This window comes from Hypomesus transpacificus, chromosome 6 (assembly GCF_021917145.1).
Source record: "Hypomesus transpacificus isolate Combined female chromosome 6, fHypTra1, whole genome shotgun sequence".
NCBI classification, from domain to species: domain Eukaryota; kingdom Metazoa; phylum Chordata; class Actinopteri; order Osmeriformes; family Osmeridae; genus Hypomesus; species Hypomesus transpacificus.
The window spans coordinates 10138953-10163017 of NC_061065.1; the positions used below are offsets into that span (position 1 = coordinate 10138953).

Below are 24065 nucleotides of genomic sequence, written 5' to 3' on the forward strand. Positions count from 1 at the left end.
ACCCTGATTAATAAAAGACAAACACACACAGTACTTTAGAAGAGCACACAGTTTCAGTTGACACATAAAACACACAGCAAGCGTGCCAATACTGTTTATCCATGCAAAGAGATTGTGGTTGTGTAAAGAGCAGGGCGAGGAGGAAAAGAGAAGGTCTCATTGAAACGTAGCTTTTACTACTCTTGTACTCTTCAATGTTCAACTGTTGTCTTCTGAAGTGTATTGTAGCTCCTAACAGCCAACTGTGGTTGGCAACTTCCGTTCAGGATAAGCAGAGTCCCGTTGACGGTCAACTGCCTTTACTCATGGTCATCTGTTCTCATTCCCGGTCAACAGCGTTTGGTATGGTACGGTATGGTCTGCGGTTGTTCATGGCATTCACAGACATCCAGTGCCAGCCTGTAATTAGCACATCTCGTGTGTGTGCGTGCGTGTGGATGGGTGGGTGTGTGCATCACTGAAGACTCCATCGTCCAGTCTATCTGTCAAGTCTGAAAAGGGGGGTGCAAGTCTATAAATACAGAGCCAGAAGCCCTGTCTCATAGGAGGCAGACTCTGATCTGTTAAATTACTACTGAGAGAAGAAGAGGGATGAAGTGAGAGAGAGATTATGAGAAAAGTGGAGAGAGACCCAGGGAGATGGAGAAAGAGGGAGGACATGGAAATGGAGGTGTAGCTGAAAGAGATCATTCAGAATGCAGAGGGATGGGAAGATGGAGGCGGAGAGGGACGGCAGATGAAAAACATTTGTGAGGAGAGAGAAAAAGAAAGAAAAAGAAAGCAAGAGAGAGAAAGAAAGAAAGAGAGGGGAGAGAGAGAGAGGGGAGAGAAAGAGAGAGAGAGAGAGAGAGAGAGAGAGAGAGAGGGGGGAAAGAATGGAGATGAAAATCCTAAGATCTATAAAACAAACAGTGTCCAGATGGCAGCTCACTAACATATTCATGACTACAATACGACAGCAGTCTGACTTCCACCTGTTACTGGAGCAAGGAGGGTTTCGACTACCCCTAACTCCAGCCCACACATTCACACACACCCACACACACCAAAAACGCACACACAAATAAGCATACACACATATCCCTATCATACATAGACACACTGCCATGTGTCTTTCCAAAAGCGTTGTAGCTGGGAATGCCTGGAATTGTTTAGGAGAAGCCACACACTATTCTCCCCTCCTCCTCCTACCGCTCCACCTCTTCTTGCTGCCCCTCCTACTTCTCCCATTTCTGCAGTTCCTCCTCTCCCTGCTCCTCCTGCTGCCCCTCCTGCAGACCTTCCTCCTCCTCCTCCTCCTCCTCCTCCTGCTCCCCTCCTCTTCCTGCCCCTCCTGCAGACCCTCCTCCTCCTCCTCCTCCTCCTCCTCCTCCTCCTGCAGACCCTCCTCCTCCTCCTCCTCATCCTCCCCCTCCTGCTCCCCTCCTCCTCCTGCCCCTCCTGCAGACCTTCCTCCTCCTCCCCCCTCCTCCTCCTCCCCCTCCTGCTCCCCTCCTCCTCCTGCCCCTCCTGCAGACCCTCCTTCTCCCCCCCCCCTTCTCCTCCTCCTCCTTCTGCCCCTCCTCCCCCCCTCCTCCTCCTCCACCTCCTGCCACTCCTGCTGACCTTCCTCCTGCTCTTCCTCCTCCCCCTCCTGCTGCTGCCCCTCCTGCAGACCCTACTCCCCCCCCCTCCTCCTGCCCCAGCCCACTTGTTGGGAGCGGTTGGGGGCTCTGTTACACATATAAATAGGCAGGCATCTAGGATGTGGTTTGAGTGTGTGTTTATGTGTGTACATCAGGGTCGGACAGGCCATCAGGAGAGTCAGGAGATTTTCCGAACGGCCGGCATAATGCAAAAAAGATATACATATAATAATAATCCACGGCTGTGGGCCGGTCTGCGTTTTAAAGTCCCAGGCCGTTTTTAAGTCCAGACGTGGTGTGCCTCCATGTTTGGAAGTTAGTCTCTTTGTTTGAAAACCCATGTGTGTGTATGTTATGTGCTGTGTTTATGTATAATCAATTGCTGATGCTGCATGTGTGTGTTTTACATTGCAATGGAGGGCTGTGATGGTGAGCACTGGCTAAGTCTCAGTGACCTCCAGCATCAAGCCTCCTTTCAGTTTACTGTACAGCAGGGCTAGCAAGTGTTTAGCATTAGAAGTATAGAAAAACTTTGAAGAGCCAGTCCTGTGCTGCTTACTATAGACAGGCTAGTGTCAGAAACAAAGCTAACTTTAAATGTTTCCCCACTGCACAACAACCTGCTGAAGGAAAGCAGAGAAGAGAGATAAAGACAAAGGAAAAAATATGAGGGAAAAAGAAAATGGACAATGGCCAGATGGGAATTTTCCACTAGTTCCAGAGATCACATAGACTTCTCAAAAGGTCATGACCCCAGAGCTCCAGAATGTTATCACCACCTTACTAACTTCCATTCCATAGGTCCATATCCTTCAGTGGACACAATTGTCACCTCCACACTGTCAACGACTTATATAATGTCTAAGCTCGTAAACATCTCCAACTGCAGTTACGATACTCGAGAAGCACTTATCGATTTGAGCTGATTCGGGGCTGGGAGTACAGTACAGTGATACACCCACTCAAACACACTCAGAATACTAAGGAAATAAAGGGGTCAGACAACAGTTTAGTGTTCCGGTGAAAGACTGTGTAATGGAACTGCGATGATTAGAGCCACTCTCACAAGCTGCCTGATGACCTGCACCTACGCAACAAGAGGCTCTCTGTGTGTGTGTGTCCATGTGGAAAGTCAATCTTTAGTACACTGGAAGACCAATTGTAGCGTGTGTGTGCGTGGACGCGTGCACGAGTACCTGTATGTGTGTGTGTGTCTGTGTCAACCACAGGAAAGTAACTGAGCCGTCCCTAAGCCACAGCAGAGTGGATGACTGGGGACAACACAAGCCACATCTGCATTAGAGACTACTGCACTGTCCAGGAACGAACTCATGAGGAAACCATTACTTCACTCTGCCAACACGGGAGAGAGAAAGACAGAGAGAGGGAGGGAGGGTGAGAGAGAAAGCAAGGAGAGTGAGAGAGGGAGCCAGAGAGAATTATGGACTGAAAAGACAGCTAAAGAGACAGTTAATAAGGTTTGACCAAATCAACAGGGGAGATTTTGCTTGAAGACTTGCTGAAAACCACTGTGGAGTCATAGAAGTAGCCTACAGTATACACAAAGGGATCTCAGTTTCACTTGCATCAGAAAGGGTCCAGACCAGGTCAAACTAGACCAGATCAGACTAGGATTGTGGGCCAAACCAGCACAGCTTTCATACCAGAAGATGGCGTACGGCCAAAACCCGAAAAGTACCTACGCACAAAAATATTCACATGTATAAAACCGGTCGTACGCCAGGTCCTGCTCACCTTTCATTTATAAATCACAATCAACATGAGATTGACCGCACGTGAACGAGCCACTGACCCCGCCTTGCCTCCTCCCATAAATTAATATGCAGATGGACTATAAATGCGCTCCTGAGGTCATTTCGTTGTCTGAATTACCGTATTTATTCGAAGAAACGCCGCCCTCGAAGAAACGCAGCATCAAAAATGAACGTTAAACGCTGCAGCGTTTATTTGAAGAAATACGGTGATTGTGAGATCGCGGTTCTGACAACAGAGGTGGAGGCGAGAAAATGTGTCCTGTTTGGCGGCCTGTCATCAGGTATTAGTGACAAAAGACAGCACTTTGAGATTTAGCTAAATGTAAAGTGCATTACAAATAAAATTATCATTATTATTATAGGGCCATCAATGCTGTGGGTTCAGAGAACCGGACCATGGCAGAAATTAAGAAGAAATGGTCCGATATAAAACTTTAAATGAAGAAACGAGTGGTAGCGCATCGTAACAGCATGATTTTGTCGTTCGTTTGACAGCCTCAAGTTTAACAGAAGTTATTAAGTGGTGGCGGTATAAACAGAAGGCTATACAGCATTTCCCGTTTTGGGTTTTGGCATTTTGATATGATCATCCACATTAATGATCAAACGTTTATTTTTTTTTGAATAGTCGACGTCATAAACGTACTAGTGGAAACTTTATTTTGTAATGTTTGGTGAGTTTCGGCACTTTTCAGTTAGAATTCGCCACGTTACAGAGCCAGACAAGACTTTGCGGACGGTCCGCACATTCTCACGTCTGCTCAAAAGTTTCCGTGACGGCCCGCACATTCTCACGTCAAGTAAATCTTTATACATCACACCGTGTGCGTGAAAACCAGGGTATGCAAGCTTTTTGTGCGTACGCAACGTTTATACATGAGGCCCCAGGACATTCTGGACCAAGCCATCTGAGACCCAACAGAACCAGGGCCTAAGTAGACCAGAACTCTGATGGCTTTCAAGGGTCATGGTAACTGTGTGTATGTGTGAGAGAGACTGCCAGAGAGAGAGACAGAAAGGTCAAAAGACCGATGCTGGTGTGTGCAAGGTGGGGTGTGTTTATTAGTGTCAGTGTTTATTAGTGTTCGCACGGAATGTGTTAGTGTGCAAGGAGACCATCTGTGTCTGTGGAGACCAGTCAGAATGAGGACTGGTGCTTCATCTCCACCACAGTCCATCCCCGTGCTCTGACATGACCTTTGACCCCTTGTTAAATCTCAATGGCGAGGTCATCCAGAGTGAGCAGTAAAACTGGTCCTGCATGTGTAACATTCCAGTGTTCTCTGACCTGTTGTGAAGTACTAGTAAAATGAGAAAATAGCAAGCCCCTACATAATAGGGATATTTGGAAACCTACTACTAAGCGGAGCATTCATCTGATAAAAACACAAACTGGGAACCTCCATCCACTTGGGCTGCCCCGGGTTACCACAGATTTCTTAGGAAAGTGGCCTGGGCTGGTGTTTTGGGTCTGCAGGTGTTTTGGAAAGACACCCACTCTTTACTACATCAATCAGACAAGCCCAGCCACACCCCCTGCCCTCTCTTTGAACCAATCACAACCACATGTCCTTAACTTGGACTGTCCAGATTCTTGGAAGAGCAGAGAGTTTGTGTGTCTTTGGAAGAGACTATGTTAACTTTGGACTCTGGCACTCTCTAGATGTCCTGAAAACATCTGGAGAAATGTGGCTTTGTCAGAGGAACTCTGGCCTGTGTGGGTCAAGATCTGAACACTGCCAGAGCGTTTCAACTGGGGGTTTAGTGGTTGGACTGTCTTTAGTTTAGGGATCAGGGAATGACAGGAAAAACACTTAGCAGCTAAATGAGTTAATAATACTGTAACTTGCAACAGCAGGTTGTAAAACCGTTGCTGAATGTTTTTCGGGGAAGAATCACACTCTCTAACAGACTGTACCGCATGTGCACCGTTGTGATCATTTATATCTGACATGTAAAAGACGACACAAACTAGTAAAAGATAACTACAGCCTAAGGTTTCTCACCATGAGTGTGTGTGGAGGTGTATGAGTACAGGTGCGTGCATTTGAGTGTCTATATGCATGTGTGTATAATATTGTGTATATGTACATACTGCATGCATGCGTGTGTATGTGTGTGTGAGAGAGAGCACATTTTAAGACGGAGGTGGCAGCTTTGGATGATGTGAAGTTTGCTTTCCGCAGGGCAGGGCCACATTCCAATTGAGCTGCCGGTCAAACCCATGATCCCCCTTCTGAGAGAATCCACCATGGCTGCCTCACACTCCATCTCCTCTCTGAGGCTAGGGTTGCCAGTTTTGCTTATTCTATCCCCCTTTAAGGCCTCTACTTCCAGTTACTTGCGTTCATAATATTGTGTGAGGCCTCAAGCTTGGAGCACAGTTATTAAGCTAGATGTGATTGACAGGGAGTACTGAAGACCTGTTATGTTAGCCTGCGTTCGGAGGTGAGAGATGGTTTATTGGATGTTCGTATGTTTCTTCACTGGGTTTATTTTGGTTGGTCCAGCTCTATGAAAACCTCTCAGTATTTTTTAACCAAAATAGCGTTCAGATGTAAAGCTGAGAGATGGACAGCCCACTCTTTGTTATGGTGCAGTGACAAACACACACACACACACACACACACACAATTCAGACTAAACAAAGGGCAGGGCCAGTAGCCATGGAACAGGATCCGCTGCTGCCTTTGAGCGAGGCAGAACCAGCGCCAGCATGGTGTGTGTGTGTGTGGGATGCAAGCCCAGGCCATAGAGAAAAGCACCTTAGTAAAATGTGTCATCCCAGTAGTAACCGGAGTGTCGCCTGTGCAGCGGTACCACTTGACTCACTAATGACTTAGCCGACCAAACAGAGCTGTTCCAGAGAAAGACAGAGCTAGAGCCAACTGGTGGCTGGCAGAGGTGAGGTGGTGTCTTGTGGTGCCCAGGAGAGGGGTGAGTGGGAGGGGGGAACCCTCGAGGATGAGGATGCAGAGGTGGGGGGGAGAGGGGGATGAGGAGAGAAAGAAGAGGAGAGTGGAAATGGAAAGTTGGAAGCATGCTTGAGTTCATTTTCCTAATTTCCTGACATTCCTGGGTTAATGGAAATGTTGCATCACCTCCCTGTAATAATGTTTTCCTAATCTCAGCACGTCTGCAGTCATGCCTAATCAGGGAGCAACTCACAGGAGATTGGTCTGTGTGCACTGTGCACAGATACACCAACACGCACATGCCTGGCCTCATACATGCTTGGACACACATACACACATGCATGGGCAAACATACACACACACACACACACTCTCTCATGCATGGGCACACACACACAGTCTCTTTATCAAACACTCAGATGACTAACAGACAAGAACTCAAAAAGACTACTAATAATATAGAAAAAGATAATAACTGTCTTTAGGTTTAAAAAGACCCTCTTGAGGCACCTGCACCTGAAACAACATGGAAGACAGACCGGGAATCTACCCAGTTAAACAGCCACTTCAAGTGCAACCTGTTTGACATGGAGATATTTCAGGCAGTGTTGTAGTGAAAACCACCTAAACCGAGACCAAGTCATGACCAAGACCAGAGTCTATCAAGACCGAGTCAAGACCAAGACCAGAGTCTATCAAGACCGAGTCAAGACCAAGACCAGAGTCTATCAAGACCGAGTCAAGACCAAGACCAAGGCAGGGCGAGACCGGGTCAAGGCCAGACCACTCAACACACACAAGCAGTAAGGTTTGACTAGGTAAAAAGTTAGATTTGATAACTGAAACTAGTGTACATGGCCCATCTAGATCAGATTCCATCCCAAGTCTAAAACACACACATCGTGACAAATGAAGGAATCCCAGAATAATTTGGACATGTCCGAACAGCTGTCTTAGTTGGAGTCCAAACAATACAGAGAGAAAACAACACTTGGTCCACTCTCATACTCTGCTGCATAAAACCAGAGAGGGGATAAGCTAAATAAAACTTAAAAGTGCACAGCGATACATTTTCCCAAACTAGCAACTAGCGGTTTAATGACATGGGACGGGCATCGGCACCCGATGTGGCTCTACTATGTATTTAAGGTTGCTATTTTAAACAGCTATATACTTTTTCATGGGCATTAAAGGAGTGGAGCAGACAGACTTGTGGTTCTTACCCAGGAGATAAACATAGACCCAGACCCCAGAACAAGGTAAGGAACTAGCCAGTGGGCAACATGCTCTCGCTCTCTCTCGCTCTCTCTCGCTCTCTCTCGCTCTCTCTCGCTCTCTCTCGCTCTCTCTCGCTCTCTCTCGCTCGCTCTCGCTCGCTCTCGCTCTCTCTCGCTCTCTCTCGCTCTCTCTCGCTCTCTCTCGCTCTCTCTCGCTCTCTCGCGCTCTCTCGCGCTCTCTCGCGCTCTCTCGCTCTCTCGCTCTTAACAAGATCTTTAACAACCAATTATGATGCTTCAGAAGACTGAAGACCATTCCTAAATAGCTGGACCCCATTCCCCCGCACACATACTGCCCCCATGAAGAAAAGACTTGTCCTCAATAAATGTTTCAACCAGAGTACTTGATGACAAGTGAAGCATAGTGTCCTGGTGCACACCATGTTTGTGGGCGTTTTTATGGCTATAAAGACAGGAATGTGAAGCACTGAAACTCTTGCCAAAATAAACAAAACAAGCTTACTGTACCAAACAGGCTAACGGGAGCTCAGGGACACACAGCAAAATCACTGAAGAAACCCGGCGAAAAAGACGACGAGCCTGAAACATTTCTCCAATATGTGTTCAAAATGTCTCAGATGTGTCATAGCTGTCGTAGTTCAAGATGGAGGGCCTACAGTATGTAAGTCTTAATGGACGTCTTCTTTCAAAATGTCGCGGCACACACCCTGAGGGCCTCCATCTATGGAGGAGCTCGTCCTTCTTCCCCAGCGCTGCCGTGATGGCACACATTGCCAGGGTACCACCCTGTAACCGCGGGCACCATGCCACCAACCCTCTGACCCACCGGCTGTGCCATGAAAGCAACCACAAGCAGCTGTCATCAGTGCCCTGGCAACGACTGAAAAACAGTCTTATGTCTGGGGCCCTGAACCCAGCCCACAGCCCCTATATGCTTCACCACTACCTCCTGGGTAAAGTAGCCGAAATGCTCTCAGAGACTCAGTAAACTAAAGCATTATTCTTAATGATGTTTGAGATGGTGTAGCCTAGTACATTTTTATTTCATCAAATCAAGCTATACAAAATAAGTACTTTGAAGGTGGTTCAGCAAAAAACCCATCCTAGAAACAGGGTTGGTTGTCCCGGTGCCAGGTTTGATTGTAGAAGTTGGCAAACAAGAATTTCAAATTTGTCGAAAGGAGGGATGTTTTTAGAGGTCTGTTTTTGATGTTTGGAAGTGAGTGGAAGTGAGTCTGGCAGTCGTGAAATACCACAACAAATACCCCCCCCCCCCCCTTCGAAGAAACAGTCTGGGCAGATACACCCTTCCTCTTCTACTCCAGAATGATCTGCTCCGCTAATATTCCAAACTTGAGGACAAGAAAAGGATGTAAGAAGTATTTTTAACAATATTTCTATATACAAGAAATTACAAAGATTCAACAATTATATCAGTTTTCAGTTATGGAACATTCTAGCATATAAACAGGACAGCACAAACAGAAGCGGCCCACTGATTTAGTCACACTCCACTTCATATGATTCCACAAAAAGCTTTATGAGTTCTGACCGTCATCGTTCATCAGAACTTACAAACCAATAACAGTTAACGGGTCTGGCGTTCCTTCATCTTTTCCCTTCTGTGCCTGCTCAAACACTAACACAGTAATGCAAGATAATGACTGTGTGTTATTGCACTGGGCGGCTAGGTCTCCAGAGAGAGCATTAGCAATCTATGGTGCATGTAGCTATTAATTGGCTGTGCTAATTGAGACAATTATCCAATCAAGAAGGTTTGAACCAGCGTGCGCTCGCAGCAGCTCTGATGGAGGTTGTGAGCAGGGCCGGCAGGGACACACAGGGGCAGACGAACACCCTCTCCTCCACAGGCCTCAGCACGAACATGTGGTCGACCATGCTGGGAATCTGTTGCTCAGCATGAGCTTGCAAACACAGCATGGTAAACTCGTTGTTCTGTAAATGGCAGAGACAGACTTTCCAATTTAGCATGAAACCACACTGACACAGCAACAGTTGGTGTACAGTGGATGGTACACCTCAGGTTTCTCCAACTGTGGACATGACTCCTAAGGGGGGGGGTGTAATGGAGGGGGGGGGTAATGGAGGGGGGGGGGGGGGGGGGGTAATGGGGGGGGGGGGCGGCAGTATGAGGAGACATGAGTATTGCTACAGAAAGAGGATCAGACTTTACAAATATCCTCTCCTCACAGCAAAATTCCCCTTTTTTATACAGCTATACAGCCACCAAGATATATTTATTGTATGTATATCCTGGATCTATTCCGCCTATATGTTAACTAATTTCTCTGTTTCAGTTAAAAAGCTTTCTGATCGTTGGTTTCTCGTGTCCGTAACAGGAAAAAGTAAACAAACAAATAACCTGCCTTGGCGCAGTGGGGAGGTGTGTTTGTTTTCACAACCGGGACAGCAGGAACATATTACCACTGATTGTTCAAAACAGAGGACCAGAGACACATTCCACAAAAAAATCGAACCTTCCCTTCAACAGTAATTTGAAGAGACTTAAACACCTGAAAACACTAAACGGAGCTACCAGTTGGCTTGTTTTCACTTTCAGTCTTTGTAGACTTAAAGAAAAGAAAGAATAAACAAAGTCAAGAAGACAGTTTAAGAATATTAGATTAGAAACACAACTTTGGACTGCAGACAACACTACCTGTGCTGCCACTACAGACGAAAGCCAACTCCATAAATCCCTATAAATGCCACACACAATAGGATTGCCAAGTTATAATGCTATACATTTGACCCATATCAAAAACCTGGTTGGGTTTCTTAAAGTGGAGATATCCACTAATCTGGAAATGCTCAAATTCTTTCCGGAATAGCATACAACTGGGAACCCTGACTCGGAATCTTGAATGTTGAGTGAAAGCCCAACAGACCTACAATATGACCTAAGGCATAGTTTCCAAAGAAACCTCACAAGTGACCCCTTGGTATTGATCCAGAAAGACTTGGCTCCTCCCCCAAGTTTGAAAGGAATTGCCACTACTCTTGAAATTCTGGGAAATAAAATACGATTGGATGAAATAAAGGCGTTGTTTTTAATATCCTTCTCCAGGAAGTGTGGAATGGGTTCTGCTGGTGTCTGTGTGGAGGGCCAAGCTGGTGCCAAAAATCACACTGTCATGGCTGGCTGCCTCAACAAGGCCTGACGCATGTGTCTGTTCACAGTGCATATGTGCGAGCAGCCCCTTACAGTGTGTGTGTTTGTGTGTATTCTCAGAATGTGAAAACTATTGTATGTGTGTGTGTGTGAACTCATCTGGATGTTTGTGTCGCTATTCCTGCACACCCATAAGGGAGCTGGCAGTGCTGCTCTGAAAGCGTCTGAGCTGCTGTTAGACCTGCATCTGTCTCCCCTCACACAGGGCAGAGGCATGGGGTGGCACAGCAGTGTGTGTGAGTGTGTGTGCACATAGGTAAAAAAGTTCACGAGTGTGTTTTATGAATTTTGCCAACAGATTACATCTGCATTTCGTCAAACAAGGTAACAAACATGTAACCGGCTAAGTCAGGACGAACGAACGTGCGTGTGTGTGTGTGTGTGAAAGACTGCCATGTGTGAGTGGGGTCCACTGTAGCGGAGCCTGTTTTTATTACCCATGTTTGACTAAACATGTCAATCCATGCTCCCTTCACAGTGGGAAACTACACACACACACACCGCCAATTCTAGTTGTATTCTCACCACTGTTTATCAGTGGTGTAACAGCCAACGTAAAGACTCCTTATTACATATTAATTTACCTCTTAGTGGCCCACTGACTAAGCTGTGAATTGAGAAGAGAGACGGATAGAGAGATGGTTCAAGGGAAGAGTGTGTTTATGTTGGTGTGTATGTGTGTTTGTGTACTTGAAAATGACCCTGCTTATCAGTCCTAGTGTCATTTAGGATTTCCAAGGGGTGTTATCAACAAGCACAAGCCAATATGCCTCTGAACTTTAAAAAATTGGATCCATACAAATAATCAGAACAACAAAACTTCTACTTGGTCACCCTCATCAGTGCACCTCTGTACAGTCATCATATTAAACTTGCCCCATATCAGATAAATGTTTGTGATTGGCCCGGCCCTTCTCTTGCCTGGGGAAATCTGTTTGAGTGGGAGGGGGATCAAACCCATCTGCCAGAGCAGTAAAACGTGAGCTCGCAGATTTGGTCTGGTTCCCAAGGTAGCTGCTCTAAGCCGGCCCTCATGATTCATGGGGAGTCATCGGGAATTGAAACAGGAACACAAAACATACTGCTTTACTGTAAAAAGACAGGATGGATCTACCAGGCCCTGGCTTGTTCTTCTGGGGGAGTGTTCACATACAAACAACACACACAAACCTATGGCCTGGTCCTTAGAACTACGGCAAACCTGGTTGATTCAAATGTGTTTGAGTTCCAGCGTATCTTGGCTATTCATGAAACAGCAATGCAGACAGCAAGATAATGAATCAAAATAAAACTAGGAAATGTGTCTTTTCCTCAAGTTCAGGCGTAACTTCACAGGTAATCTGAAGCCAGGGAACATCAAAGGTTCTATCTAAACAACCGTCCAATCTGTGCATTTAGAGCGACTGAGATCATATTTTAGCTGAGCGATGTCAGCTTGGTGATATATGAGTGTGTAGGTCGAGCAGTCCTCTGCTCAAACAGACTACTGGGCCTCTCATTCCTGTCATCATTCAGTTTTAAAGTAAATTTAGAGACAAACTGTTTAAAATAGATTCCTCTGCTGTGCTCTGAAATTGTCTTCAGCGTTCCTGAGTCCAACTCTCTCACAGTGCTGAATAATCACATAGAGATTTGAGGAAACCATATTTTTTGGTCAAACACAGAACTGTATAAAACTGAAAGACGTACACAAAGTCACACACATACTCATGCATTCGTTTGATAAGTAAATTAAATAATTAAATAAAAACTGTGTGTGTGTGTGTGTGTGTGGTAATAAAAAGGAACAGAGAGTAGAGGGGGCAGTAAATCAAGTCTGAGGGTCTGTGTGCTTGAGTGCTGCTTGTTACCACGGCGATTTGCTGAGTGACACCCTCAAACACCAACCTCCACGCTGGCCGGAATAAAACAGGACCTGTTCTCTTACAGGACCCCCTGCGTGAGAGAGCAAGACACCCACCACACACACACACACACTGTACACACACACCATACACAAACACAACGTATACACACAATAGAGACATAGACACACTCTCTCTCACATACACACACCCCACCAGGAATCCTCACACTCTGCTCAGCACAGCACAGCCAAAAGTAACACGGGTGGATGAAGGTAAATAAATCTTTGGGATCGCCCCACTCTCATAAAAGCCTGCCGGTGTGCCTGAGACTGCCGATCACTCTGACACACACACACCACATACACACATCACATATATACACACATACACACACAATCAAGCATTATTCCTACAGCATTTCCACTTTATCCAAGCCTTGAGGTTTGGGAGTTTCACTCTATAGTGCTGAAGTGTGCTTTAGGCCCGTACTTCACCTGGCTAGGTTACCTACATGTCTAATACACACAAGAAAGAGAGGCCAAAAGAGAGAGGGGCTGAGAGACAGAGAGAGAGACAGAGAGAGAGACAGGGAGAGACAGAGAGAGATACAGAGAGAGACAGAGAAAGAGACAGAGAGAGATACAGAGAGAGACAGAGAGACAGACAGACAGAGATACAGAGAGAGACAGAGAGAGAGAAAGAGCCCAGAGAATCCCGAGGCGTATATGATCCTTTCCAATCTTACTCATCTCTATGAATCCTGACCGTCTCCTCCCAGTGTGTTACCTAGAGACTCCACGGGGTGGCAGATCCCCACAGGGGTTAGAGAGGGACCCCTTACTCCCCTGTCGCCCTCTCTAACACGTATGATGCCACAGCACAAGTGGTGCAACAGTACAGTTATGTCACTGTTGCATAACCCCCCACCCCACCCCACCTCCCTCCCTTCCTTCCCCTGAAGCCCCCGTCATAGAAGGCCCTGTGTCTGCCAGGCCCAGAGGTGGGGGCTTCCCTGCAGCAGCTGAGCTGGACCAGGGCTTCATTCATCTCAGCCACAGAGACATCCTTCTCAGGTCCCAACATGGGGGCAGTGGGTGGCAGAGATGCAAAGAGCGGATTTCTCCCTTTCTGTGACTATGTTCGGGTATGGGGGCCCGTGTCTTTGACTGAAAGTGTGTGTGTGTGTGTGTGTGTGTGTGTGTGTGTGTGTGTGTGAAGGAAACCAATCGGACCCAGAGGATTAGTGGCTGACTTGGTGAGTGACTCTGGTTCAGTTCCAGATGTTTATCACGTCATAAAGGCTCCAATCTGCTGTAAGGAGTAGGTATGAACACAGCTTCCTCTCAACACACATGCTCACACACATTAACACATATGGACATGCATACTGTACACACAACAATACATACAGTAACATACAGCCATATGCACATATATACACACACCCCTATACACACCCAAGCACATGCACACATAAACATACACAGTCAAACACACAACCACGCACACTCGCTCCCCGCTGCACTTGTCACTATGAGTCAATCTGTTTAAAGGAAACAGTTCAGCTGTTATTAACAGATAATCAGGGCTTAAGAGAGACATGAGAACATGATGACAGTTCTCCTAAAAGTTTCTCAATCACATTTACAGGAAGTATGAATACTGAGGGAAGACATTCCAAGAAGTTTGAAGGAAGTAGTCAAGGTTCAAATTAATTGGTGTCTGTGGATCAAGAGGTTGCAAGTTCATACTGTAGGTTGCTTTGCCTAAAATCGACTGCTAAATGAATACATTAGGCAACATTACATTAAAACAGTTGACCAGTTTTATCAAGCATTTCATCTTGAGCAAAGATTTACAATGTTAGGCACTTACAAAAAGAAGACTGTATTTATGGCTTGCAGTCAGAAACAGACAAGTGTGCCTTTCTGGTGATCCAGAACCCTTTCAAACTATTTTGGTTTGGTAGAATGCGAACGACTATTGTCACCAGCTGTTGCGCTCTTTCCACGCGTTCGCTGTCACTTTGGGACAGGAATGACACGGACCAGAGCGTGCATCAGCAGGTTTTTTGTAAAGGCACACAGATAATGGCCATGCTTATATTGTTACCACGATGCGTAAGCCAGGACAATCGTGGAAATGACACCTTACAGTCATAAATGACAACCGTATAGTTACAAACCAATATATCTAGCGTTTAAGTACAGACATACTTTTTATTGCATGTGCCAACACATTAATGACAGCGACACCAAGATAAAGATCCAGAATGAGACCATTCAAAGGTATCGTGAAGATGCCGTTACACAAAAAAAAACTATTCCATTGTCCAGAGGTGAGGGGGTGGAAACAGTTTGCATACACTTGCTGTTACACGTCCTCAAAAACAGAGGTGTTAACCCCAGTTACTGAACATAGTTACTTAATAGTATTAATATAGGCATTAACTTGAATAGTCTTAGACTGGGATCTGAGTTAATCGCGTTGGCAGCCTACTTCAAAGATTCGGCAGCTTTCTGAGAAAGACTCAAACACACCTAAAAGTGCGCACATTCTTACCGAGATACTGTCGGATGTCCAGCAAGATTTTAGGGGGTCCTCCGTTTAACTGGTAGAAAAGAGAGCCGAAACAGAAGAGAAACAACGTAGCCATGCAGAAACCATAACCTCGCAGAGACAGTCGTAACGGAATTGCCGAAAACAAGCTGAACTTTTTGTTGTTCCTTTCCCTAATGTGGTTTGGAGTCTGGTTGTTGTGAAGGGGACTGTGGCTGAAATTCTTCATCATCTCCTCCTCATAAAGCGCCGCCGCCGAGAGCGGTAGTCACCCATCCGCCTGTGGAAAGTGAAACGCTTTGCTTTGATATCATTTGAAACGGACACCTATTCGGAAACGCAGACTCTCTCCGCAGCCAAAGTTGTTTGCGCACAGCGTCGCCTCCGTTCAGTACGTCTCGTCCGTGATCGTCTACTCCTGCAAGTGGAGTTGAGGTTCCATCCTCTGGCTGAGTTTTTTGGGGGTTAGCGTTGGTGTCAGATTACTGGACGTGGAAGAAAAGTTCACTTTTGCAGCTAGTCAAGGATGCAAAATAGCGTCACCGTGTGTTAGCCATGCGTCCTAGCCCATACTGTTTTATAGGCTATGGCCAATTTTAAACGGGATTTAATTTTTACAATAATTTATTATAGACTGCATGTAGCCTATCCTTCATCAAGCCTACGTGTATCACTTTATGTTGTCAGCTTTACCTAAAAAACGACAAACAAACACCCGTATCTCTGTTATCTACCTCGTCTAACATCATTGCTGTCATCATAATGGATACAGCATCTCAACATCTCAACCAAAGGCATCAAGCCATGAAGACCATAAAAATGATGGTATTATTTACAGTGGCGTTTTTATATGTAAAAAATTGGTGGGGCAAAAAACATTTCAAAATATAGGATACCAGTAAGCTTCAAAAGTCCCTCTTGCCACTGATGTGTTTATTTAACATGTCAACAAACAGCGTGGCTCCACACAACACTTTTAACGACAAAGCGGCTTGCTTCTACCAGGTGTTGTAGTACACAAACTGGAGAGAGGGAGACCTTCTTGTGTAATTGCTCTCCTTGTCTCTCTCACACACCCACACACATGTAAAATTACCACTGTCATATTTACAAACCTAAATTAGGAATGCAACCAAGCTCAGAACCATGCCTACAGGGCCATGCGCAAACAGCTATGAGCTCAACACAACGGAAGGCCACAACGAAGCAGAAATACAACTTTTTAGGGATACAGATCCATTCTATGACAACAACCAGATAAGCATGGACACACTGACACGTCACCATCTTTATCTATCGATCCAGCCCCAAAATATGACCAATGCATGGACCAGCACCACAAAGGCAGGATGATAAAATATGCTTTCACTCACCAAGGGTGAGAGCTCACTTGAAGAGAGAGGTGCCTTCTTTTGTATGCTAACTAGACTAACCGTTAGCCTCTTTTTCTTCAAAAACCACTCCACTTTAGTTTGAGCGATGACAATATCGTGGCTGATGGGCACCACTTAAGCTGCTTTACTTCAACTTTCTCCTCCAAATTAAGGGTTTATAGGGTATATAACCGGTGCTCAAGTATGAAATCCACTTTATTCATTTTCTCAAGTTATCTGGCGTTTGTGAAGCTAACAAGCTAGCTAAGACAATCTAGCTACATATCCTCGCTCTTCTTGCCGACTAATGTTGGCGACAAGCAGCCAATCAGGGCTGAAATACAAAATGACGCTGTATTGGGGCAACCGGCTCTCAGCCCCACTTGGCATAAAATTTGTGTGATCTACTTTACATTACATTACATTCTGAGCATGCGTATTAATACTTTCCCACGTCCAATGTACATTGCATTGTGAGAGAGGGGCTAGCCCCACCACGCTCTCCTTTTTGCCGACTAATGTTGGCGCCAGAAAGACAGATAGCCAATCAGGTCTGAAATACAAAATGACGCTGTGGTGGGGCAACTGGCTCTCAGCCCCACTTGGCATCAAATTTGTGTGATCTACTTACATTACATTACATTCTGAGCATGCGTATTAAAACTTTCCCACGTCCAATGTACATTGCATTGTGAGAGAGGGGCTAGCCCCACCCAGAGCCATAGAAAAATATATTTTTCTATGGCTCTGGCCCCACCAGAGCCCCACTTTCACGATTAGCCTATGCTAACTCGAATTGGCAGAACGCAATCTGAAGCAGCAAGGCAGGGACCAATGAACATGAAATTAAATCTTAACACAAACGAATGAAACGAAACAATTTAAGAAGACGCTATATTCATAGATAATAAATTATTCGAAGTAAACGAAAATAAAAATGTTTGAGAAATAAAAAAGAACATAATTTTGTTGCAGTTCTTTCTGTTGATAACAGGTGGGGCACTGCCCCACCTGCCCCTAATGACCAGTCGCCACTGCTTATTTATCAATAAGAGTTATCAATCTGTCATTCCATATCCAGTTGGGATATTGTAAAATAATCCGTTTAGGGAACCTCCATGGCATCATAAACCTGGAACAGAAACACTACAGTCAAGACCAGTCAATACTTATGTATTATAGCCCAGGTCAGAAATAATTAGACAATCTTTATCTAACCGCTATCTTCACTTTGAAACCACAGGGTCCATGTTACAGGGTCCAGGACATCATTGTGTATGTATTAGGTGTGCCAGCACAAGAGCAAAAGTGAATCATAATTTCCCCATACTCCAAATCAGAGGGAATCAAATGAGGCCCAGTTCCTACAGCATATCCGGATGACTGATCTCACGTTGTGGCTCAGATTAAACAAATCCAGCTGGGTAACATGATAGCTCTTGTTATTGTATACAGAGACTTATTATCAAATAAAATGTAATGAATAAATTCATAGAGGGGAAGACAACATGTGGAGCAGGTTTTAGCTGTTAACCACAAAGGGTGAGAGAAGCTAATAACTCGTATACGCCCACACATACATTAGATTGTGTGGGTGTGTTGTGAGAGTGTTTGTGTATGTGTGTGGTTACTGCTTGTACGTAGCTGTTTATGGGAGAGCATACATGTTCATGTGTGATCATGCGAACAAAACAAGGACAGAAGATGGCAAGAAAGTTTTTATTATATTTTCAGAATGACAAATCGTTATAGACATTTTTTTTTGTTTCAATACACAAGCGAATATTTATTGACAATCATTAGCTAGATGAAACCAAATAAAATCATTTATACACTTATATTTTACAGTCCATACTGTAGTTTGTCACTGTCTAAAGCAATATGCAGTAAGGTATTGCTATTTGTACAGCTAATAATTACATTTGACATGAAAAGCAAAAAATAAGTTATTTAAATACCAATTACATATACAGAATGTGCAACTTTTGTTAATCATTTCATATATGTAATTAAGAATTTGTTTTTTGTACGACTGCAAAACATTTTGGAAGTCAGTAATTTGAACAGTTAATTCATGATCGATTAATTACATTTGTACATTGACTTGGCATTGGGAACTCAATAAAAAGATATCTAAATACCAGTATCATCCATTCAAAACCTTTACATAACCTGAAAACAAATATCCATTTGTGGACTTTACCTAATTTAGTTTAAAAACATCTGGATTTACTTTCTAAAGTGCATTTACAGTGACAGTAATTGTTCTAATCTTTACAAAATACATATTCAATGTCGGGCCTTTATGCTCAAAGTTTCCAGCTAATGACCCAGAGCCTCTGTATGAACGGAAAAGGCATTCCAACTACCAAGTCACCACGGCAACAGCACCCTCTAGTTTATGCCACTCTGTCAAACCTTTATTTTGAAATTCCATAGTTGGGAGTAAATTACGTTTGATGTTTGGAGTCTCCCTCCCAGAATGACAGATAAACCAATGATCTATGAAATCGACAGTAACCTGGGTGACCCCGATGTCATAAATAAACCACCAATGAGGTTGAAGCTCCAAAAACTCTCCCTTCTAGATCTGCGATCCCCTCCCTGACACCCGCCCACTTCCTGTTACGAGATAAGACATGACACTCCAGATGTGATCCTTCGCTTCTGTCAAACAGCTGTATCCCTCCCTCCCTCCCAGCATGGCATGAACTAAGGGGCTAATAGGACATGGTAACATATTCATCTGTTCATTCCTACATTACACAGGTAAGGCAATGTAAAATGAGCTTGGATACACCCAGAGACATAATATCTGCAAAAACCAAAAAAAAGCGGATTTTAATGTGCAAATTGAACCTTGACAGACGGAACTAACATATTTGCTCGCCCAAGATATGATTTGAAATCTAAAATATAATCTCAAACATTGGCTCCAATCGGCAGCTGTCTCTATGGTTACGATGACAAAGACATCCGGGATACCATTGTGGCTTTGACATTCACAAAGAAGACATAACAGGTACACATCTGAAAGTATAAAATCACTTTTTGAAATTAGAATAAATTATACTGTATATTATATTGATAATATGAGAGAGATTTAGGAATTGTTGTTTCAAATCTCCTTTGACAGCCTTGTTTGCCCGTTTTGTGTGTTACTTGTACATTTAATTGATTAATGCCCCAAGCTGATTAAAGAATGCTTTAGCTGTGGCGTGTTATGCCTGGGATTAACAGTGACATTCATAGATTAAAACAAAATTGCTTTGGCCCAACTTCATCCTCACACTGTTCTGCAATGCTTACTGACATCAAAGATGGACACGAAGCAGACATGAAACACAAGGAAAGCATTGATAAACAGTCATTATAAAAAATCCAACTTTAAAAAGACGTGTGTGCTATTTTCATTAACGGCAGCTCTCAAGGATGTGTTTTTTTGGACCACACGGTTGTCATGGAAACCAGACCCAACCCTGCAGACACAGTCAGAGTCCGTTTTCAAAGGCATCTGATATCTGTTCTTGGCAGTCGGCGAGATCCCAGGGTGAACGCCAGTAAACGAGCGGGAACAGTCCAGAAAGATAAAGAGAGGGCGCCACAAGAGACAAATTGTTCTCTTAAATCTCAAGCGTAATGGCTGTCCCGTCATCCAATCAGACGTCTCCACAAGACGTGCAAGCCGTGCTGTGGTCACTCGCACTATAAGGATTAGGATTTGGTTTCGTGTCCGTTCACAGTGGACCACTGTGCTCTCTTCTCCAGCCGTCCGACGGCTTGTGGTACAACTGCCCTGTGGTGGAGCCGAGCCATTTTACGACTGTGGGCCTCTGTGTGGTGTCACCAGCTGGGCCTCGCTCACCAGCCTGCGGGCGTGCCTCTCGTCCCGCACGCCCGCCTCCAACACGCTGCTCTCTGTCATGGACGACACGCTCCCCAGGGTGTCATACCCTGCCTCCGTCAGGGGCGTGGCGTACATAGGCAGGCCGATGGACACCAGCCAATCAGAGACGGTGCTGACGTGACCTGGGGACAGGGGCTTCCGACACATCTCGGTCAAACCACCAAAGGGTATCTGGAAAAGAACAGACCGTCAGGGAGAACAGACGTTTAGAAAAGTCAACTTCAGGGTTAGGGTCAGTGTGGTTCCGTGGTCATGCTAAGGGATGTGGAGGACACTCACGGCCATGCGGTGCTGCTTGCGGAGCTGCTTGACCCGGACCATGTCCAGGCTGGAGGCCACCTCCTTCACCGGCTGATCCAGGTCCTCTGAGTAGCGCTGAACCAGCGGCTGGGGGATCCCACAACGCCCATGCTGGAGGGAGGAACAGTGAGGGTCAGTGAAGTGTGAGGGACACATTCAAATAAGGTACTCATCCATTTACACACACACACAGGAAGTGCAGTGTGTGTCGTCTAAATTGCTATCATGTGTTTGGATGAGTTTCAGTTTAGTGCAGATGTGAACTCCGACTGGCAGCTTCTCCAAACTGTGAAACCCATGGCAACCGTGGTCTGGAATGTATCAATATTGCTATGCAGTGAAAGATTACTGTACAGACATTCAACAACAATCAAAGGATTGTCTTAGCTTTCATCAGACTGGGACTAACCCATATCAAAATCTCCACTTCACTTTTCTCTCTCTGCTTCTAGAAAGTGTCAGCTAGCTTGTAGAGACGGGCAAGTCAGAAACCTAAACACTGAACTGTATATAAACTCTTGGTGCGCTGACTGTCAACTTGACTCACAACAAGAACCGCATGTTTGGTAGCGGTCAGAAACCGAGCAGGCGGGGGAGGCCACTGCCTTTATGTGGCTGTTTGGACATGATGAGGAATGAGAGGCCCAGATTCTGATGTTTATAGGCAAATGAAGCAGACTCGTAATGTGGAATAACAAGTCCAAACTCTTAACAACCATAGGCTTCGAAATGAGGCGACATCCAATAACAGACAACAACTAGACTGTTGTGTCTTGTTCAAGGAAAAAAGGGACGAAGAGAGAGAGAGAGAGAGAAAGAGAGAGGGAGAAAGAGAAGATGGATTGGGAGCAGCAGGATAGAGATCACATGAGTAATCTGTCAGAATTAGATTAAGTGCCTTGCATGCAGAAAAACAACTCCAGACACCTAGAACTCCGGCCAGGAGCCGGCCAGCCCTGGCCAGCTAAACCAGACTAGGCTGGAGGCTGGAGGGAGGAGGAGGGCTGGAGGTGAGGAGGTAACATGGAGGCCCTGAGATGAAGAGGGAATGGCAGCTGAAGGAAAGGATGAGAGGTGAGGAGGACAGAAGGGCTGCAGGATAGAATGCAAATCTACGGACTGGAAATCCAGGTGTCCTGTTTGACTATTCCCTTTCCTGCAGCCAGGGAAAATAGGACTTGGACTTACACAATGCTATTCTATTTGAAATAAAATGTGCGTTCAAATTTTGTGTTTATTGATTTACATTTTCTCTAGTTACAGCACCCCTACTGGTGTAGCAGACTCCCTTCAGAACAAGGTTAAACTCAAGAGCCAATTCTGTCTGCGGTTTCCATTACATATGTCAAACCTCTGCACCAGCCATCAGAGCATGTGCCTGTGTGTGTGTGTATGCAAGAGAGAATGTGTATGTGTGGTTAACCTGGCAGTGTGGGGGTTTCATTTTTAAAGGGGTATCAGAGGGTCTAGGCCCAGGCCTGTAAACTTAACAGACTGCACCACACTGCAATGACTATCTGCCCACAAGAGGCTTACCCTCATATAGCGTCTCACACACACACACACACACGTAGCTTTCCTTCTTTTTAATATTGAAGCAAGCCAATGCTATTGTTGGCACAGAATACTGTTATGACTGAGTCAAGTAGGGCACGTTAGAACTCAAACGCAAAACGCAGAGGTTACAGAGGACACAAAACACAGCTTAGGAGTGTTTCTTACACCTCTAATACGGAAAGTTCCTACATGTGTGCACCTCGTCGACAAGGCGGTGGGGACTGACCTTGTCGGAGTAGGGCTCCTCGGTCAGGTCGATGCCCTCAGCCTCCAGCCTCTGCTCCAGGACGGTGGGCAGGTCCACCGCCATTTTGGCGTGGGACGCCTTCCTGGCCACGGCAACCTTGCCAGCGGGCAAGTGGGACAGCCAGGGAGGGGGCACGGCAGGGGCAGAGTCTTGGTCTTCTGTTGAAGCTGTGGAACTGGCGGAGGGGCTGGGAGGAGTGCTGCTGGAAGGGTGCTTTGTTGGCAGGGAGGGGCCACTGGGGCTGCCCATGACTGGGCTAGGGGGGTGGGAGCTGGAGAGGGAGTGGGTAGGAGAGGGGGAGGCGGGCGTGGAGAGGGATGGGTGGCGGAGGCCGTTGGCGAGGCGCTCCTTGGATTTCTTCATGGGTACGGGTGGGGGCACAGGGGGCTTCTTAGCGTGGGTCCGGTGGCTCCTCTCCCCGCCTGGGGAGGCCTCAGAAGGGCTGGGGCTGGAGAGGGGCTCTAGAGCCTGGGGGGCAGGGCTAGCGGGGGAGGGGGGCCAGAGGGGCAGTTGGGAGGGCACAGTCGGGCGATCGGCAAACCTTTTTGGGCTAACCGCAGGACCTCCACTTTGGGCCGGAGGACCCAGAGGGGGCTTCGCTGGGCTGACGCTTACCGACTTCACCACCCCCTTGTCAGGTTTAAGCTCCGGACTGTGGTCCTTCTTCTGGTCAAAGCCCTGTTCCCAGTGGAGGTCCCCCAGGGAGTGAGAGCGTTTCCAGGCCTGCGGTCCGGAAGTCTGTGGGGGTCCATCCAGCTCCTCACAGCTGCGGCTGGCCGGGATGGGGGTCCGGCGGTGGCTCTTCCTCAGCCCCAGCAGGTTGAAGCCTCGCAGGTTGGGCTTGTGGAAGAAGCCCTTGGGGAACTTGCGCTCCCTCTTGTTCTGCTGCAGGGCCTCTGTGGACTGGGTCATGGGCAGGGTGGGGTAGTCTGGGGACTGTAGTCCTCCTGACGACCGGCTAGAGCGAGACGTCTTCCTGCTCTTGCCTGAAACAAAGGACACACCCCCCTGCTTGATTCTAGAGTCAGAGGAAGCACTTCTAAACCTGTTGGTGGGGATATCAGACTCTTGGTGGAAGTAATGTTGACAGGGGTATTGGACTGTTTGTGGTGATATTAGATTGTTGGTGGGGGTATTGGACTAAATCTGAGTTTTGTTTCTCCCCAATTGGAATTGGACTCATGGACTGTTTAGACTCCAAACAGAGAGAGAAGTGGAGAAAGGGGGCCATGAGCACATAGTGATCCTGCACGTCATCCAGTCTGGGATCAGTCTATGTAATAACAAGACTTCAGACTGCAGTTACCTATACAGAGTGTCTCTAAAGACAAAGGCCGTCTTACGCTGGCCCACCATCTCGCTCAGCTTATACACAAACAGATGGAAACACACAGTAACGTATGGGCTGGGCTCAGCTCTGTGGTGGGTAACACTCTATGAACCGCCTGGTGACATCATCTACTTTGGGCTTTGAAGTGTGCCGAGTTATCACTTTTCTTATTTCTTGGGAGAGCTTTCATTAAGAGCAC

At 46.1% G+C, this 24065-nt stretch overlaps 2 protein-coding genes across 3 annotated transcripts in view; both read right to left on the minus strand.

The window, feature by feature from the left end:
• Positions 1–15623, minus strand: part of usta (uronyl 2-sulfotransferase a) — a 43539-nt gene extending 27916 nt beyond the window's left edge. For both annotated transcript variants that reach the window (XM_047021329.1, XM_047021328.1), the window contains exon 1: positions 15156–15623. In XM_047021329.1, the coding sequence (XP_046877285.1) occupies positions 15156–15384 (229 nt within the window). In that variant the 5' untranslated portion in view covers positions 15385–15623. The remainder of the gene's footprint in view (positions 1–15155) is intronic.
• Positions 15624–18230: 2607 nt separating this feature from the next.
• The window catches only part of sash1a (SAM and SH3 domain containing 1a), a 140643-nt gene continuing 134808 nt past the window's right edge, over positions 18231–24065 (minus strand). Inside the window, 3 exon segments of the mRNA XM_047021212.1 lie at positions 18231–20603; positions 20712–20843; positions 22516–23522. Of these exon segments, the coding sequence (XP_046877168.1) occupies positions 20343–20603; positions 20712–20843; positions 22516–23522 (1400 nt within the window). The 3' untranslated portion in view covers positions 18231–20342.